This window comes from Leuciscus leuciscus (assembly GCF_965113295.1).
Source record: "Leuciscus leuciscus genome assembly, chromosome: 19".
Taxonomy (NCBI): Eukaryota; Metazoa; Chordata; class Actinopteri; order Cypriniformes; family Leuciscidae; genus Leuciscus; species Leuciscus leuciscus.
In genome coordinates this window covers 2978426-2998961 of record NC_138743.1, presented here as the reverse complement: position 1 = coordinate 2998961, position 20536 = coordinate 2978426, and the positions used below count along the sequence as shown (strand labels likewise).

At 40.4% G+C, this 20536-nt stretch overlaps 2 protein-coding genes across 2 annotated transcripts in view; one reads left to right on the top strand and one right to left on the bottom strand.

Moving 5' to 3' along the window:
* Window positions 1-20536, bottom strand: part of LOC309482079 (GDP-L-fucose synthase-like) — a 274578-nt gene that overhangs the window by 142850 nt on the left and 111192 nt on the right. The window lies entirely within an intron of this gene.
* LOC309482066 (uncharacterized protein) lies at window positions 496-2655 on the top strand. Its single transcript, XM_082147280.1, has 2 exons — window positions 496-1901; window positions 2493-2655. The coding sequence occupies exon 1, from the start codon at window positions 550-552 to the stop codon at window positions 1711-1713; it is 1164 nt and encodes a 387-aa protein (XP_082003406.1). The 5' UTR covers window positions 496-549; the 3' UTR covers window positions 1714-1901; window positions 2493-2655.

Genomic DNA, 20536 nt, shown 5'->3' with positions numbered 1-20536 from the left:
GAGCTCACTGAAAACTCGACCTGGCGGTACGTCAGCACCACTGACAATCCAGCCGATGACCTTACTCGCGGCAAACCCTTGCTCGAGCTCAGCCAGCCGAACCGGTGGAGCCAAGGTCCACCATTCCTCCGACAACATCCAGACTCCTGGCCAGTGCTTCAGTTAATAGAAGCCCAAGAAGCTGACGAGGATGAACTTCGGAAGACATTGTTCTGCGGAGCCACCACCTGCTCTCCGACCACGATACTCAGGTCTGATATAGACAACTGGGACAGTCTTCTCAAGGCTACCCATGAGAGCCTTCACGGGGCGGCTGATGACCAGAGCAGCCCCACCATGACAGCAGCTGACGTCCAAACAGCAGAGCTACATGTCCTCAGACAAGCCCAGAGTGAGTCCTTCCCTGAAGAGGTGGAAACTCTTGCTGCTGGTAAGTCCATCTCGAGACTGAGTCGCCTGCTCATGCTTGCTCCAGAGTATGATGAAACTGTTGGCCTGGTGAGAGTGGGAGGTAGACTACGCAGAGCAGAAGATCTTGACCCAGATGCGATGCATCCTATCATCCTCGATCCCAAATCTCATGTCACGAAGCTGCTCATTAAGAAATATGACGGTGAACTGCTACATCCTGGTCCCGAGCGGGTTTTCGCCGAAATGAGGAGAAGATATTGGATCCTCCGGGGAAGAGAGTCCATCAAGCGTCATCAGCACGGCTGTGTTGAATGTCAGAAATGGCGCGCTACTCCAGTGGTCCCTCAGATGGCAGACTTACCCCCTGCCAGACTCCGCTTATACAAGCCACCTTTCTGGTCGACTGGAGTCGATTGTTTCGGCCCCTACAACGTCAAGGTGGGCCGGCGCACAGAGAAGCGGTGGGGTCTGATTTTCAAGTGCATGACGACGAGCTGTGTGCATGTTGACCTACTGGAGAGCATAGACACTGATGCTTTCCTGATGGCTCTCCGCCGCTTCATCGCCCGCCGCGGCAAGCCATTTGAGATCCTGTCTGACAGAGGAACCAACTTCCGAGGTGGAGCTGCGGAGCTGCAAGCCAGTTTTGCCGCTTTAGAAGTTCCTCTTCAAGAACAGCTGGCCAGACAGCAAATCGAGTTCCGTTTCAACCCCCCTGGGTCTCCACACTTTGGGGGAACGTGGGAACGAGAGATCAAGTCGATTAAGTCAGCTCTCCAAGTCATCCTTCAGGACCACACCGTCGCCGAACCTGTGCTGCAAACTGTGCTGATTGAAGTGGAGGGAATACTCAATGCTAAACCGCTTGGGTACATTTCCTCCGATGCTGCGGATCCAGATCCCATCACACCAAATCTACTCTTGATGGGACGCCGCGACGCATCACTCCCACAGGCTGTCTACGCATCTAGTGACCTTCTCAGCAGAAGAAGATGGCGCCACAGCCAGATCCTGGCGGACCATTTCTGGTCCAACTTCATCCGTCGCCACCTCCCGGACCTTCAGAAGCGGTCGAAGTGGCACAAGGACACAGACAATCTGACTGCTGGCCAGGTGGTGATGGTGATTGATTCGCAGCTACCCAGAGCTCAGTGGCCCATCGGGAGAGTGGTGAAGACCTGTTCAGGTTCGGATGGACGAGTCAGGGCAGCTGAAGTCAAGATCAAGGGACAGACCTACCTACGGCCAGTCGTGCGCCTTGTGCGGCTGCCAGCCTGGGAGGATGAAGACGGCGCCAACTAAGTAGACTTTCCTTTGGGATTCAACTTTATTGCTAAATTTGGGGGCGGCTATGTCGGAAAGTCTTTTATTTCCTGTCGTTTTATTTTGAAACTGTAGTGATGTCATTTCCTTTCCGAGCGCATCACATCCTCATTCCCGACTCCGCATTCTGTGGTATGGTGGCTCTCGTGTGCGTAACCTAAGCGAAAGTAAGTTTCGTCCTACACTAAGATGCAAATATTGCCATCGGACTTGTTTAGATGTTGTCTACTTTAACCTGTTTTCCTGTTAAGTATATTATACGCATGGTTTTGCTACTTTCGTGTGTATTTCTTAAGTTAATAGGTATCACGTGACTGTTATGAGCCTTGTTAGACTGGAGATTGTTTCCTTTATATTATTTCAGTCGTAAGCTGTATTTTCGAGTGCTATATTTAATTTCTTATGCCCTTTAGTCCTACTGATAAATCGTGTTTAGCCTCTGTGTCACCGTCAGACGCACCTAGAGTGTAGTTCGGCACTCCCTGGCCATGCGCCCCTCACGTGCTGAGCGCATGGGATGCAGTTGCGCCCGCTTCCACTAGGGGGAAGCGAAGACCACCAAATCCATTTAGTATCTCTACTTTGCCCCATTAACCCTTTGTATGCCTGTATATTAGTTATTTATGACTCTTTTCAGGTTATTTGACCAAATTAATATATTTTAGTATTCTGATTCAATGTTTATTATTGTATTGGATATTACTGTATACTTTTGTACATTGTGATTAATATTATTTTATTCTTTGTTTCTTTTATAGACCACACACACACATACACATATACCGATTTGAACACCAATGCTTGTACCCAAACTTCAATAATAAAGTTTGCTGGAATAATTTCTCCGTGCCCTTCTCTCTGACCGGAGCCCTGTCAAAGGAAACTGTCAGACCAGTATTACCCCCTTCAGAGTGTCCCACTCTATCACAAAAACATATTACAAAGACTGTGAACTGTGAAGTACTGAATTGTGGAGTTAGACTGTTAAACAGTTTTTCACCATTGCTGTGTTCCGGATTTTTTGGGAGGGGCTAAAACGGGGGCTCGATGACGCACCGGAGCCCCTGAGCTCATGGACACGCCCCTACTTGATGACGCACAGGAGCCCCTGACGCTGGCCCCTCCCCTAACAATATAAATAGAGCACAATCACATCAGTTTGCCGTCGCGAGTTACAGTCAGTATTATTAGTTACTACAGCCTACAGTTTGCTAGCTAGCTATGCCTTCGTCACGGAAATGCATAAATTACCTGGATGCGATCACGTACAAAACAGATCGGTGTCCTTATTAAAATTTCCGAAAAACGAAGACATCAAGAAGATGTGGATTCATTTTGTGAATAAATGAGTGAATAGGTGAGCCACCTTGATGGAGAGCTGAGGATCACCGCAAAAACCCGCCTCTGTAGTGATCATTTTACACGGGATAGTTTTATAAACTTTCGTCGGAGACAACTGGGATTCACTGATAATCCGCTGTTACTGGTGAATGGGGCCGAGCCGACTATCTCCCGCCTCGGTGTTCATACTCCCGTCGCGCCGACAACTGGTGCTATCGTCGGCAGTGCGTGCCCACCAATGAGTGTAAGTTGCCTTGTGTGCTTATGTTATAATTATAGTAGGTAGTCCAGGCTCGAACATGTATGGCTTTGTAAAACCAATTAAGCTGCTAGGAGCAGTGACAGTTGAGTGTGGCAACGGCAGCTTTCCCGCGAGTGGGCGTGGTTTCAGCGCAGCCAGCGGACACGCCCCCAGCGTTTGAGAGCAGAGACAACTGCTCATTTTTTCAAGATTTTGATAGCTTATTTTATGTACTTGCCGGCTTTTTTTATCATTGAAATTTGTCTGGGTGGCTAATAACAATTTTTTCTGTGGTGTGACAAACTCAGAACACATACTTAATTTTGACTTTACAGGGACTTTAAGCTGTACCTTAACGTTACACCTTCCCGAAACGTTCTTAGTTAAGTATATCTTCTGTAAGTCATACTTTCGGAAGGTTGGTCTGGACCACTCTTAGCTTTACCTTATCACTGTTGCAGGTCTATACGAATATAATTTTGAAGTTTTAATACACCCAGACAGTGTTCAGTTAGGCTAATTCAAGTGTTTTCATGCAAAGAAAAAAATGGTCAATCACACTGATTGTTGTTAGATTTTTAATTATATTATTATATATATTATATTGTTAATTTAATTAAAGAGCGCTTTTAAAGGCCAGTGAAAGCATAGGCTACTGTCAGTTAAGTCCTATTCGGACGCTAATTGTTTCTCATGGGCTCGTACAGTATTTTAAACATTTACAGGGGTAAGTCGGTAATTTAGTGCCGCCCGAATCCATAATGTCAGTGTTTTTTCTCACCCAACCCGCGTAAAAATCCCTGGCCAAATTAGTACCTGTTTTTTGACAAACAGGTCGTGCGGTGATTTAATTGCCGTCTGAATCCACATCTCTGAGTTTACAAGAAGAGATTCAAATTCACTGTTTAAATCCTTTTTGATCATTGCCGAGCACCGTACATAAGATGTAAACTTTTATTACTGAAATGCTGGAAAGTATTTACAAGAACAATATTTCATCGCAGCTCGACCTCAGCGAACAAAAATGGGAAAGAGAAGAAAGCACATAACAATTTGAAATGGTTATTATGGCAGCAATATATGATACAATTTTAAAATATGTAGGCATAGGCTATTATAGTTTGGATTATTTTTTATAATATCCCATGAGTCTTAATAAATACAATTTAAACTATTTCTGAAGTGCTTCTTTAATGAAGAACGCCGCTTTCTCACATAACGCAGTGAAACAGCCCCTGCAAGAGAGAATAATTGATTCTCGAGCCATCAATATCAACCAATTCAGCAGCATCGCCACGGACAGCACCGGGTAACGTCGCACGTAAGAAGGGATATCTTAAGCAGCTTCCTAAGGTATGGTTCGGGGAACACGCCTAGAAATGGTATATCTTTAGTTAAGTTATACCTAAAGAGTCTTCGTAGCGCGCTAAGAGACAACGTTATCGGGGAAACGCAGCCCAGACCATTATGGTACACAAGCAAAATCTGCGGATCTATGTATTATTTCAAATCTCGGCACTAACAATATATTATATTAGTAGATCTCATTAAAAGAAAAATTAAACCCAACGTAACGTGACTATTGAATTTGATTTCTAGACATCGTAATGTAATTTTTTTCCTAAAGTTGTTATTGTACTTAGCCTATTTCTGATTATATATGTATATAGGTTTGGTGAGCATAAGCGACTTCTTTACAAAAAAAACATTAAAATAATATTGCTGAAATCTGTTTCGCCATGATAATGTATGTGATTTAGTGAATATTTAAGAATCTCAGCTATTTCACTTGTGATACTGGCACTTTTGGTATTGGGAGTGTGAATTTTGGTGTGGTTGCAGCAGGTTTTTTCTTTGCACTGGTGCATCCTGTGTAAAACCTGTGTTGACCGCACTAACATGATGCGGCTCGCCTCTAAACCAACTCACACACATCCTCACTGTCTCTCTCAATCTCACTCACTTTACTCTCATGTACAAATCTCTCCACTCATCCCCACATCCTCCCTCCCTTACCTGCTTAAATCTGGTTTTGACTTTTGATGGAACAGCCGTTATGCTGTCATTAGCTGCTGAGAGGAGAACTGGGCCTAATATCAGTCATTTCAGCCTCAACACAACACTCAACACAGACTGTGCTGCCATTCTGCAGTTTACAAGTAAATCTGATCTGTGCATACGTCAGCTCCATATTGGCATTGGATCTTCTGATCAGATGGACAGGCGGCTTTGACTGATTTGGGGTTTTGCCCCTTATGGTTTGGGTTGTTGAAAATTTATCTCAAGGCATCCTTCATGCTCAGCACTGTACTGAAGTGAACAGAAGTTTACACGGTCGGTCCAGAGCCAGGGTGTGACAGTAGAGGGACCTGGGAGTCTGGTACTGAGCAGATTTGTCCTAACATTGGTGCCTTGAGACAAACCTGAATGACTTTCTTTCTTCTGTGGAACTTCTGCCTTCCTGTAGCTCGAACAGTAGAGCATGGCACTAGTAACTCAAAGGTCATGGGTTCGATTCCCAGGGAATGGTACTTTTGCCAGTTGTGGGCTCACCATTTCAGACTATGTTTGCGGGACCACATACTATATTGTTATGTTGTTGATTGAGACACCAGATCGTAAAAAGTAAACAGGTTTGTCACATGAATCTGTTAAAACACTATTATGTGAAGACTGAAGTTGATCATTGATTTCTGTTGAATTCATTGATTTCATTTTTAGAAAACTTCAAATGCTTTAGGACAAGTGGAACATATCTTCAGCAACTGTGTGGAGTAATTTTGAATGTTTTTGTCAAACAAAGCAAGTGTGAACATGTAAAACTTGCTTTTTTGGAAGTGACTTGCCACAGTGTTTGAATGTGTATATCGACATGTTATGGCTGTGGTTTTCAGTTTGTGGCTTGTGGGCTAAAAATGGGTTGCAACTCACACGTTTATTCTAATAGGGTCAGGGAAAAACAAAACTAAATGCAAATAATAAAATGCAACTAACCCTATAATCATGCAGAGTTAGGATAGCATGATAAGTAGAAATGCAACACTGTTATAAGGGTTGGAGAAAAAAGAAAGTAATATCACCACAAATAGGTTAGCTGTTGTCCTGGACTTGGACTGTAATGGTACTTGGTGTAATGGTATACAGAAGTCACGGTTCGGAATGGTATACAGAAGTCACATACCTCAGTTTTGGGGTCACAGTTAGATACGAGTTCGGTACAATAAGAAAAAGGGTCACACTTTAGTTTAGGGTCAAATTCTCACTATTAACTATTAACTATTAACTATGACTTTTGCCTCAGTAAACCCCTAATTACTGCTTATTAATAGTTAGTAGTTGTTAAGTTTAGGTATGGGGTAGGATTAAGGGATATAGAAAAAGGTTAAAAGCAGAAAAAGGCATTAATATGTGCTCTATAAGTAATAATAAACAGCCAATATCCTAGTAATATCATGCATGCTAATAAGCAACTAGTTAATAGTGAGAATTGGACCCTAAACTGAAGTGTGACCAGAAAAAAAGCATCAAATCCACAATGCTAGATTTCTTTTCATTTATTTTGAACAGACAGTAGTGCAAATTACAGTTTGTTCCACCTAGTGGCATTTTGTCCCCCCTGGAGCAGTTGGTACAGTACAGCCTCCTTCAGTGTATTAAGCATTAAGCAGTTAACAGAATGTACTCTTGGATAGGTCATATTTTGACTGCTCAATAGATTTTGACTGGTTGCAGGTTCATATCAACAAAGAACAAGAATTACAGTATCACAGAGACAAAGGACAAGTTTGTGAGATGGGTGTACAGTACTGTAAAAATAGGGGTTCAAGGAGGAGGAAGTTACGCGGAGTTACCTTTCGATGCAGCCTTAGGCTATGTTCACACTTAGCGTCTTTTTTGACAAGAAAAAGTTGACAACGGCGTTTTTTTAGCAAAAAAAAACGCTGGCAGCGTTCGGTTACAAATTGCAGCCGAGCGCGTCTTTTGTGGCTGGCGCATATACTGACGCGTCTTGACCATGCGTCAACATACGACGAAAAGGGTACCCCCATAACGTCCATATGTGACGATTCGGGTTATGGGTAGGTTTAGGTATGCGTTAGGGTACCGCTAGGAGGCGCTGCTGGTGCGCTTCTGTCTGCGTCTCATATTGACGTTAAAGGGGTACCCTTTTCGTCGTATGTTGACGCATGGTCAAGACGCGTAAGTATATGACGTTTTGGGGTGAGACCGGGCTGCTATAACAAGAGCTGCAACAGTAGCCTAGTGCTGTGTGATGCAAAAAATGTCGAGAAAGAGAAAGTTGGCTCTTGCGTTGGCTTTTGAAGTTACCGGGGAGGAGAATGTCGGTTCACAAAGACGTTTGTGGTTGCACGACAGACAGTTGTTCTTGTTGTTATGGAAACGACAGGTCTCGCTACTCGCTTGTCATTGGTCAGCTGTCAAAAAGGCGCTTGACGTAGGGCGTTCTTTTCAGAAAAGTTGAACTTTTTTCAACTTAAAAAGACGCTCTGAGCTGCAGAAAAAGACGCCGGCGGTGGCGTCTAAAAAAGCGCTCAGGACTTTTTTGAAAAAACGGTTTACTCCATAGGGTTATAATGTAGAACAGACGCTGGCAGTTTGAAAAAAGACGCTAAGTGTGAACATAGCCTTAGATAGTGTTCTAAGTAGTTTAGAACGCAAGTATTTCGTCTTCTTCCTCGTCGAATTTCTGTCGCTCTACATACGTCATCTGGTATAATTGAAATGATTGGCTATGAGCTACGTACAGGCGCATTTGATAGACATTCGTAGCGCCCAATAAACGGCTCTGGGCATTCGTAAACCACGCCTCAAATACGAGAAAATGAACATGTCGTTCCCAGACCACGTCTCAATGAGAAAGAGGTCTGACGTTAGCCAGGCTAAAGCAGAGTAGTAATTTCTGATCAATTTTGAGCTACTATGATTGAACATGTTTTCGTTCATCAAAAGACAATGACGGAAAAATACTAAATTTGTTTTGAGATTAAAAATGTACTTCTCCCTGAACTTTTTGATGGTACAGTAAGGTGTCACGGGTAAGTCTACAAACAGAATAGCAGTCCATAGATATCTTTCGAGAACTAAATGTTTTGAACAATGTGTTTTCTGTTTTTTGGTGTATTGTTTACTGACTGCTTGATAGTGTATATCATTTTGATCACTTTGCTATGATTTGAGAGCAGTGTTTGATTTTGAACACAGGTAAAACTGTTTTGAGGCGAAAGTTTCATTTTGCAAGAGGAGTCAGAGGTTTTGTGAATAGTGCTTGAAGATGAGGTTTTGTGTTTAATGTTTTCAGAAAATGGAGCAAGGTTTCAGAAATTGTGTTTTAGCAATTGAGAAAAACTGTAAAAGCATCCCAGAACAGACTTTCCGAAACACTAACAGAAATGAAAGACTTTGCCTTTAGATTAACTTTATATTTTCTTACCTGGCTGATACTTCTAGCTCTGACGCCATGCACCTTCGCACACCGTCTTCATCCAAAACGTTGGAAATCGTCACATCCGGGGGGGTTTTGAATCGCGAAATTAAACTCTTTACATTAGTTTAACGATTGATAATTAAGTATAGTGGAAAATTATACAGGTTAAGTTAATTAAACGCAATACAATAGTGTTTTGGTGGTAATATAAATATATGTGTGTTACTTTAACAAAAAAATATTTGGGTAAAAAGATTAGTGCCACAAAACCATTTTTTTGAGTGTATACTTAATTTTCCACGTTTCGCTCTGTTTCGTGCAGAGCCTTTCACAGTATACTCCTTTTTCCGTGAGCTCAGAAAGATGCATTCGGCGTGTGCGCACTATCGTGGACTTTGGTTTCAAGCGTTGTTCTTCTTCTGCTCTTTTTCCTGTTGTGCCATTTAGCAAACAGCGTTGCACTACCGCACGCGCCCCCTTCTGGATTGGAGTGTGGATCGCCTGTGACTGACTGTATATGTTGTCTGACTGAATGGGATGAATTTGGGATGAATACAAGCACCGTTAAATCCCTATTATTTTGATTATGCTGTGTTTTGTTTAGTTCATGTTTCTCTGCTCCATTCAGTTTTGCTTACTGATTATCTCCTCATTTGTTTCTATGTTTACGAATAATCATCACCTGTCACAATACATTTTTAGTAAGATCTTATTAATGAATCAACTCTGCATAAAAAAAAAAAAACATTATGCATTTTGCATGCAGATATGAATGAGACGCAATGACTTGCACCGTTACAGCTATATGTTTTTTTATATTTTTTTTTATATATATATACAGTATATAAATGCAGAAAACAAAATCCAGTTAACATGATCTGGCTGGTAAATTTTCTCAGTTCACTGAATCTGAAATTTCGAAATGATGGAAAATCCTTTCTCAGGGAGCTTTTCTGTCTCTTTAACCTCTGTGTGTTTCTGGAATGTAAGAAAAACAAACATGTCCTTTCTTTCTGCCAGCTCATTGAAAGTTTCTAGTCATGCATTCCAGATATAATAAAGATCTAATCTCTTTATGATAAATCTGCTTCACTGCCTGGCGTTCAATGGTCTTGATTTTGAAAAGAGATCTTTTGTACACGAAACTCAGATGTCTCCTTTGAAAGAAGTGACAAGTGACTGAAGACGTTCATATTGGGGGATCTTCTGTCCGTTTTGTGTTTTAGACTGAGAGACGGTTACACCTATAGCTTTCAAAAAAGGGTTGGATCACAACGGGTGACTAATCGACCAGCAACCAACTTTGATTATTATGACAGACTAGTTCATCTAAAAATGTTGAAGTTTTAATTGGCAAGCATATACATTTTTTTTTTTTTTTAAATGCACATATGCATTACAGTTCAAAAGTTTGAGGCCGTTTTTTTTTTTTTTTTTATAAATAAAAAAAAGTCACTTATGCTCACCAAGACTGCATCTATTTGATAAAAATACAGTACAAATAGTACTGTAGTTACTCCTATAGTATTATTCCAGTGAAATATTATTACAATTTTAAATAACTATTTTCTGTTTGAATATACTTTAAAATATAATTTATTCATGTGAGTCAAAGCAGCATCATTATTCCAGTCTTCAGTGTCACATGATCCTTCAGAAATCGTTCAAAATATGATGATTTGCTGCTCAAGAAACATTTATTATTATGTTGAAAACGGTAGTGCTACTTAATATTTTTGTAGAAACTGGTATACTTTTTTCAGGATTCTTTTATGATCAAAGTTTGGTGAACACAATTGCTGCTAGGCTGCATGGATGAGCAGGGAGTTCTAGCCCAGAAAAGAATCATACAGCCAATCCCAACCGTATGCAATTGCCAATCGTATTTGACGATAGTGGTCCTGACAGAAATAGCCTAAATGTCTTTAGTGTTTTTGTTCTTTTGTGTTGGACTGGGAGTGTTCCCGGATAGACTAAACAGCTTGTTTAGTCAACTGATATGGTTTGCGGTTTCATGCTGCTCAGCTTTTATATCTATAATAGGGTGATGAATACCTGAAAAGTTTAATTTCTGGATGCAGATTTGTCTTTATTTATTATTTATCTATTTTTGCTGTGGGACAATACACAGATCCTTTTCAAAAGCAGGTTTAGTGTATGAGGGTTTGCTGAGTGTGCACCTGTACTCCACCTGACAGCTCACTAAAATACACCCTGAGTCACGTGCCTCCCTGCTGTGTTTGCAGGCTTTGTTTGTGCTCTCATTCTTATGTCACCATTGTAGTGTCCCCTGGTATGATGTATTATCTCACTGGGTCTTTTAGACAACTTTGAAGTTTACCTGCAGTCCATTAATCATATGTTTTATCTCTCTTTTAACTTCTCTCACATGCATCCAGAAGGTGAATTATTAAAGATTAACTCTCCAAAACTGAAAATTAAATGTTCTTTCTTCACTGAAAAAAAAGAAAGAAAAAAACGAGATGTTATGTAGAATGTCTGAGCTTCTCTTTTTCATTCAAGGACAGTAGACATGGGCGTCGGAACCATTGTATATGGGTGGGACAAGACCCACCCACTTTTTAAGACCAATGATATTGGACCCACTTACTTTTACCGTCTCTAATTCAGCGCATTTGTCATGTTCGCTTTTCAGAGCCGCCGTCAGTCAAATCCAATTATTAGGGAATTCCCTAAAAAATTTAACTCCATTTCCGCTGAATCGCTACATTATATTTCTCAACGAGCCGCAACTGACGAAAGTAACCGCCCGTTGTACCTTTCCAGTCAAATATTGCTTTGCAAACATCAATACAGCTTTAAATTGTCATTGCTGGCAAATTACCATGGTATTAGCGGGATAATCCACGGATAGCTGTGCATTTAATGCACGACGTGGAGGCAAAGAACCGCCTGACGTGAAGTGGAGTTTAGTTTACTTGTTTTAATTAAAAGGCACCAGAATACATGAAATGGTATTTATTCCAGTAACATTTTTCTGGGGGAGGACCCACCCACTTTTTTTTTCTTCCGACGCCCATGACAGTAGATGGTGATTTCTACTGTCCAACTCTAATAAAAAAACACCATAAGACCAGTCCATTTGAATTACACTATATATTCCAAGTCTTCTGAAGTCACAAGATTTCAAGTCTTCTTTGAGCAGGGGATGATGGTTGTTCATCCAGGCCTCGGCCAGGGGAGTGTCCCATGGCGGCGTTGATGGAGGGAGGAGCCATGGAGGAATACTGATGAGGGCCACCATGGGGATGAGCGGAGACAATAACGATGAGATGGAGCCCACTGTGCAGCCGATGAGCCGAGGTGGTGGACAGATGATGGTAATCTAGGTGGTCGCGATGGAGCTGTAGCGATGACCTCCTCAGAACGAGGTGGGGATCCAGAGGTCTGAGGGCGAGTTGGAACGACTGAGGGCAGGGCGGAGTCTAAGGTAGGGTGGCGCAAGCTGCAGCCAAAAAGAGTGGAGGACCAGAGAGCAGCGGGCGGTCTGTAGGTCCGCAGTGGAGGCGAAACGATGTCTGACCTTGGTGGAGCCGACGTGCCGAGGGAGTCCGGCGAGGCCGAATGGTCCACGCTGAGATTGAAGGCGGAAGGAGCACAGGCGCAGGAGCCAGGGTGACAGGTCAAGTCAGATTGTATCGCGCAGAGGCTGGGGGCAGAGCCTTGGGCCCCTAATGGTCAGGAGGAGATGGGGCTCCCAATAGGTTCGAGGTGGTTCCTCGCTACTGAGACGGTGATAACTGGGTGGCACTGATGCCTGGAGACTGGGGAAAAGACTGAAGACCAATGCAAAAAAAATTTAGTATTTGAAATTGTCTGGAGAGGTAGTGGGAGATGGGGGCTGGGCAGGGCCAGCTAGACCAGCAGAAGATAGACTGATGTGATCCTTGGTCGCTCTTTGGAGGTGTGGGCTAGTACACCGCGGCTGTCTCCGTTCTGCTCAGGCCACCGATCCTTGTCGTCTGGGTGGTTCTGGCTGGGCACTGGATGGGGAGCACCCACTCCACATATGTCGCAAAGCTCCCTCGAGGAACCTCCCCGGACAACCGCGCACGTGTGGCGGTGTTGAGATAGGCAGTCGTTCGAGAAGGTGGTTTGATGGGCGAGGTCCAAAAACTCCTTTAAATGTTCCCGGAGGGAGCATTCTCCCTGCTCAAGGCACAAGAGTTTAACTGCTGGAAAGTCCATAATGCTAGCAGGGGTGACAACAGAACAAAAATACTGAACACGGAAAAGAGAAAAGAAAATCTCACAAACTACACGTATTTACTTTTGTTGGTCTGGTGTTCTGTCACGGGGGTGGTTGTATAAACACACACATAGATGAAGATGAAGGCAAATAGATAATATTTAATAAATCCAATGGGTAATCCTGTCACAGTGTCTGGTTTGTGTTTCCCCGGGTGTCCACTAGAGGTCTCTCTCCCTTACTGTCACCATTCATTCTGGAACTGCATTTCCCACGATCCTTTGTCTGTTCTCATCACTCATCATTGCACGCAGCTGTTTCTCATTACATTGTTTAGTTTCTGTGTATTTATCCCATTTGTGTTCCAAAGATGAACCAGAGTCTCAGGGCTTTGGAACGACATGAGGTTGAGTAATTAATGACACAATTTTCAGTTTTGGGTGAACTATATATCCCTTTTAATTACAACCAATATCCTGAAACCTGTTACCTGAAGTTGTTAAATGCTGATTTTATAGTTGTTTGACACTTGTAGTTCTTTAAAGACTGATCACTAAGCATGTTTTCACTCAAGTAAATAATAGTGGGACAACAGCGTGGTACAGCCTTGGCCTTGCTTGGGAGCGGGAGGCATGATCCAGACACACAACAACAACAACAAACTTTCCTGAATGGCCGCTCCGTCACCATGGTAACGACCGTAAACAGGAAGCGTCTCAATCCAGGGGTAGCCAAACACCGGAAATGGGCATTCTTTCAAACTGTCAATCACTCAAAAATTGTTTAGGACCCTAAAGCAAAACCCAAAGGTCTGCTGGGTGGGCATTTAAATATAAGAAGCATCATGTCAAAAACTGATCAAGTTAATCACCTGTTATTTAACTCAAATTTGGATTATCTCTGTCTATCTGAGACCTGGCTCTATAACAATGCCCCCTCTGCAGCACTTAACATCCCTGGCTATAATATGTTAAGGAGAGACAGAGAAGGAACAAAGGGTGGTGGTGTCATGATATACATAAAAAACAATATTCAGTGTCAGGAAATTCAATGGCTGAATGATCATGAACTGGAATGCTTGGGCTTAAATATTATACTATCACCACAAATGTCTTTCACAATCATTGTGACCATTATTTTGGGAGATATCAACATAAACTGGGAGGACACATCATGTAGAAAAAAGCTTAAAAAAATTACTGACAAATTTGATCTAGTCCAAATGATCAAAGGGCCCACAAGAATCACCACATCAAGCAGCACCCAGATTGATTTGGCATTTACCAACCGACCTGAGAGAATATTTAAATCATACAATATATTAGCTGGTCTTTCTGATCACAATTTGATTCTTGTGGCCAGAAAGCTCTCAAAAAAGAGGGTGTGAGTTTGTTGGAATCCCAAAAAAACGCCAGGAAGGATTTAATAGTGCTGTCCAGCAGATTGACTGGGATCACATATTGTTGGGAACAAATTGTGAAATGGATTGTGAATCTTTTGTGGCGACAATTGAGAGAACAATTAAAGATTTTAGCTGTAAAGTTAAACACAAACACAATAAAAACATACTTCCCTGGATGAACTCGGACATACTCAAACTAATGAAAGAGAGGGATCGTGCGTTAAAAAATGCAATTAAAACTAAGTCAGCTAGTGCTAAAAATCTATTTACCGGTACAACATTGAGGAATAAGACTGTTAAAGCTATACGCAAGGCCAAAGCAGATTTTTTTTGTGTGACTATAATAGAAAATGCAAAAGGGGATTCTAAACCAATTTGGAACCAACTTAAAAAAACTTGTAGGACAGGACACAAAAAGGAAACTTTTTGACTTTTAGAAATGAAGATAAATGGACAAATTACAAATAACACAAACAAAGTTGCAGATGCCTTCAATAATTTTTTTATTGAATCTGTATCCACTATTGCCCAAAGCTTACCATCTAACAATCTAAATATTTGTGCGATAAATAACTCAGAGCCAATTTTCAACCTAGGCACAGTCACAGAATCTGAAGTCTTACAGCCAATAAAAACACTAAGAGCTTCCAGAACTAGAGACTTATTTGGCATAGATATGTGCATGCTGAAATAACTCAGTTCCACATTATTAACACCAGTAACCAAAATTGTCAATCTCTCCTTTATTGAGGCAGTATTTCCAAGTGTGTGGAAGTCAGCTGCTGTTGTTCCAATTCTCAAAAATGGAGATCCATTGTCAGTGGACAATTACAGACCTATCAGCATCATACCTACAGTGTCAAAAGTCGCAGAGAAACTAATTTCCCAACAAATAAGACATTTGAATACCACTACATTTTCTCTTCATTCAATGCAATTTGGTTTCAGAACTCAACACTCCACGGAAACTGCTAATTGTTTTTTCATAGAAAATATCAAACATTTACTGGATAAAGGTGGCGTGGTTGGAGCTGTGTTTCTCGATCTAAAAAAAGCTTTTGACACTGTAAACCATAAAATATTATTAATCAAACTAAGCAAATTTTAATTTCTCCTCAGATGCAATAAAATGGAGTTGCTGAAAAACTTACACAGTCCATGGCCCATATCTCTGAATGGCTAAATCAATCCTGCTTAAAACTTTATGTAAATAAAACAGTTTCTATGTTCTTTTCTAAATCAAACATTGCAAATAATCAGGCAGATATTTATGTGACAGGGGAAAAAATAAAAGTTGTGTCAGAATTCAAATACTTAGGCATCATAATAGACTCTAAACTAACTTTTAAATCACAGATAAAAAAGGTCTGCAATTGAGTCAAATTTAATATCGCAAATTTCTGGTTCATAAAATCAAACTTGTCAATTCAGGCAGATAAAATGTTCATGTACAGTATGGTTCTGTCTCACATCACTTACTGTCTTACAACCTGGTCACAGGCAAATAAAACAACACTAAAATCTTTAGAGTCACTTTATAAACAGACAATCAAAATTGTGGATAAAAAAACCATTAAGATATCATCATTGTGCCATTTTACAAAAGCATAAGCTTTTAAGTTGGGAAAATGTCATTAAAGGGATAGTTCACTTTGAAATTCATTTTTGGTATGTTTTAGCTTACCTCAAGGGCATCCAAGATATAGGTGTCTTTTTTTCCGCGGTAGTTTCAATTTTGATATTTTTAGGTCAAACCGTTCTTGTCTGTCAGTCATATAATGCAGGTCGATGGTCACGGTCTCAAAACACAAGCACAGAGTCCAAATTAAAACAATTCCCCGTCGTCCAAATTAAACAATTCCCCATCGTAAGTACACATTGATGGCCTAAGACACGAAACGAGCGGTTTGTGTGAGAAAACGAACAGTATTTATATAGTTTTTAGCTCTTATACGCAGCCACGTCCAAGTGATCTGAGGGCTCTCGCGCATCCTGGTGTGTGACGTGTACGCAGACTGGTGCATAGATATATATACACTAGATGTCGCTTTGTCTACGGCAGTTCATTGGAACGAATGTCTTTAAGGCGACATCTAGTGTATATATCTATGCACCAGTCTGCGTACACGTCAGATCAGATCACTCGGACATGTCTGCGTATAAGAGGTAAAAACGATATAAATACTGTTCGTTTTCTCACACAAACCGCTCGTTTCGTGTCTCAGGCCATCAATGTGTACTTACGATGGGGAATTGTTTAATTTGGACGACGGGGAATTGTTTTAATTTGGACTCTGTGCTTGTGTTTTGAGACCGTGACCATAGACCTGCATTATATGACTGACAGACAAGAACGGTTTGACCTAAAAATATCAAAATTGAAACTACCGCGGAAAAAAAGACACCTATATCTTGGATGCCCTTGAGGTAAGCTAAAACATACCAAAAATGAATTTCAAAGTGAACTATCCCTTTAAGTATTCAAACCTCTGTCTGTTATACAAAATCATCCATGGTCTGTCATCTCCTCCACTCAGTCAGTTTGTAAACATCAGAAACACCACACAGAGAGTAACACGAGGGTCGGCCCGAGGAGACTGTGTTGTTCCTCTGCGGAAAAGTGCATTTAGTCAGAGTGCCTTTTCAGTCACAGCAGCAGTGGAACTCTGTCCCTCAGAACATCAGAGAACTCACCACATACACTCCGTTTAAAAAGCATCTAAAAAACTGGCTCATAACACATCAGACATGTCAGCATTAACCCTCTATGGTACGCAATATGATATCAGTGAGGAAATAATTGTTTGTTATGTTTTTCCTGCTTAAAAATGGACACTGTAACAATATCAATAAATATTATCATTATTTTAACATTGTACCACAATGGACAAATTTAAACATTTGACATTTTCATGAAGAAAAAATTTATATATTTATTGAAAACATCAATTTCTTTAACTAAAAACTTGATATTTATCAAGTTTTTAATGAATTACACATTTCATATTTAATAAAAAGTAACATTTATTATCCAGCTGTTGCCCTCAGGCAACATTGTACCATCGTGGAACGCAAGTACTACAAACCAATCGGTGTTGTTTCAAGGTAAAACATTAACAATCACCATAACCTTATCCTAATATGAACCTCATCCTAACTCTGCTGTCTCTCTGGTAGAGGAGCCAGGCCTCAACAACAGCAAGATCAAACATGTGGAAGACCTCCCCGGCCGACCTAATGACCCGTGTGGGGTCAGGGGGGGCCTGACGGGAGCCCCCCGATTATCCGAGACCCCCAGAAGTAGGGCCGCCTTCATCCTCAGTTTGGCGCCACTCGCCCCTGTCCCACTAACCCACTATTTGTCCGATTACCCACTATAGTGGCCAAATGTCCCATCGAACCATGCTGAGTTTTTGAAAATACTTCTTTACTTACCAATGAAGGTGACTCTGATTTTTTGTAACTGATTATCTGGACAGAAATTTTTGAAAAATGCCCTTTTCAGTGGAGAAAATATGGAGCCATGTGACATGTGCACATGTGCTGAAAGAGGGACCAAAATGGACCCCTGTGGGTCATGTGGCCACTCTTTTGCATTTTCATTGATTAGTATTTGAGTTCCACTCCCCTTAGAGAGCATTGACCAATTAAATTTAATTACGTTTTTATTATAAAAAAGCTAAAATAGACTATGTTGCCTGGAGGCAACACCGTACCATAGTTAATAAGAATATGTATCTTTCCACAACCCAACCTGCTGCCACTTGTGTCTCTGCTGTCAATGTGTATAATAGTAATTTTTTTTTTTTTTTTTTTTTTAACATAATGTCTGTATTATAGTAAACTTGTACACTGTATTTATCAACAGGATTTGAAGAGTTATATCTGTTTTACTGCTTTTTATATTTGTATTGTTCACTGTAATCTTCTTATTGTGTTTTTTTTAGGTAGACAATTTTAAGATCTGTCCAGGGACAACAGATGAAAAATAGCCTTTTGGCTAATTCTGGTGCATTTGCAGCAATGCTAATTAATGTACACTGTCCCTGTCAAATTAATTAATTATTTAATTAATTAATTAATAAAAAGTGTGAATTATATTATTGTTGAAAAATGTAAATGATCTTATCAGTTGATTATATATTTATTGTACATTCTATTTGACCTGCATACATACAGTACATTCACATAAAACAATATATTCTCTGCTGAGTGATTTATATTGTCACAAAATGTTATGACACAGTTCTCTTTATAAAGTTATTAAACGTGTTAAAGATATATATTATCTGTAAAATAACTATAAAGCATGAAGATATTAAGGTATTATAAACATTATTAATATCATGATTTTCCATAAAGCTCCTTCGAAACAATGTGCATTGTGAAAAGTGCTTTACATATAAATTTGACTTGACTTAAATGAATGAGAGAGGCAGAGTTCGCTGTTAAACATTAATATGATTGATGGTGTAATTAATGTGTCTGCTTCCATTGACAGTCCTATCCTACACCTGTTGCTAGGCAGATTTTGCATGTAGCCAGGCAATGGTTGCTATGTAGGGCCAGAGGGTGACATTTAAGTCATTAATTGTATGTAGAAATCCCAGTGGTGCATGCAAAGTGCTTTCCTGTTGAATAATTCTCTTGCACACATGCTTTTTAAACTTTGACCTTGAGATCAATGTATAGCACTCACTACACACACTCACACATAAAGAGATACATATTTGCATTTCCACAAACATCAACAGTTCAGATTTCTTAAATACTACATGACATGGCTTATGTGTATGTATATACACATATTATATATTTATAAACTTTTATGTTAGATGTAATTAATCACTATTACTCAGTTTGAAAGCACTAATAAAAACGTGAAAATGGCACAACTTTGCAAAAGCAGGTAGCAAATGAATATAGCTGATTTTGACACAGCCGTGGGTAGCAGAAAAGTTGTTATTATAATACCCTTTTTATTTTATCTTATTGTGTATGAAACTACACAATAAGACTATGTTTATTAAAGGGACAGTTAATCCAAAAAAAATTTATGTTGTTATTTCTCATATGGAGAATTCTCAATGATTTCTCATTCGCACTGTTATTCACTCCCTCCAGGATTTTCTGATCTTGCGATCAATATAAACCAGTGGCCGCATTATTTGTGGGTTTTGTCTTATTTATGCAATTGTTTCCATTAAAAAACATTAACCTTAGGGTGGGAAACAATAAAAAGCAAGACTGCAATTGATTTCAGTTATTAAGCACAAATTTGGTAACATTTCTATCATTAATACTTATTTTATAAATACAATAAATATTGGTGTTTTTAAACTCGTGTGTTGCGACATTACTGTCGGCTCCAATAGTGTGCACTGCATCATTTTTATTTTCAGTCTCTCTGAAAAACCTGCTAGTTTAGTTTAACCTCGAAATGTGTCTAGTTTAAAAATGAATCTGCTGTTAAACGAAGCGAACAAACGAACGGTGTCTTACTGATGCGATCTGACTGGAACTTGCTGGCAATGCAAATACTGTTTTCCCACAACATGGCACTTCAAAATGTCCTGTAATCCTCAAAGGCATCTCTATCATTTTGTTGCTGGAATAATCCTGTATTTGCATCTGTCTCATATTTACTTCTACATGACATGCATGAATCAGTGGGCGGGGCTAAAGAGGCAGTGATATAGAGATAGGCATTGATCTTCTTTCGTCGCACTATGACATAATAATGTGACAAAATCCTTGGTTTTAATAAAAGCTGTTTAGGACTTACAAGGAAGTTTTGAGTTCTGAAAGTTGCAGGATATTTTTATAGTACAGTGACTTCTTCAAAAGATCAAGGGAAATGTTATTGCTCAATTTATGACCCATTTAAGAATGTAAATAAGATAACCTTTGGTTTTCTTATGTCTCATTCGAACTACAGAAACGCGACCCGGTTTGGCAAACTTGCATGGTGTGGTTATAGCAGATATAGGCAGGGATGGACTGGAGCTAAAAAACAGCCCTGGACTTTCTCCCAAATAGGCCCATCATCCGGCCATTCGTCTCCAGCCGTGTGCGGCAGACACCAGCCAGGATGTCCTGATACTATGCCACAATACTGTAGCATCAGACAAGGTATTCACAGCAAGTAACATCTCAAAACCA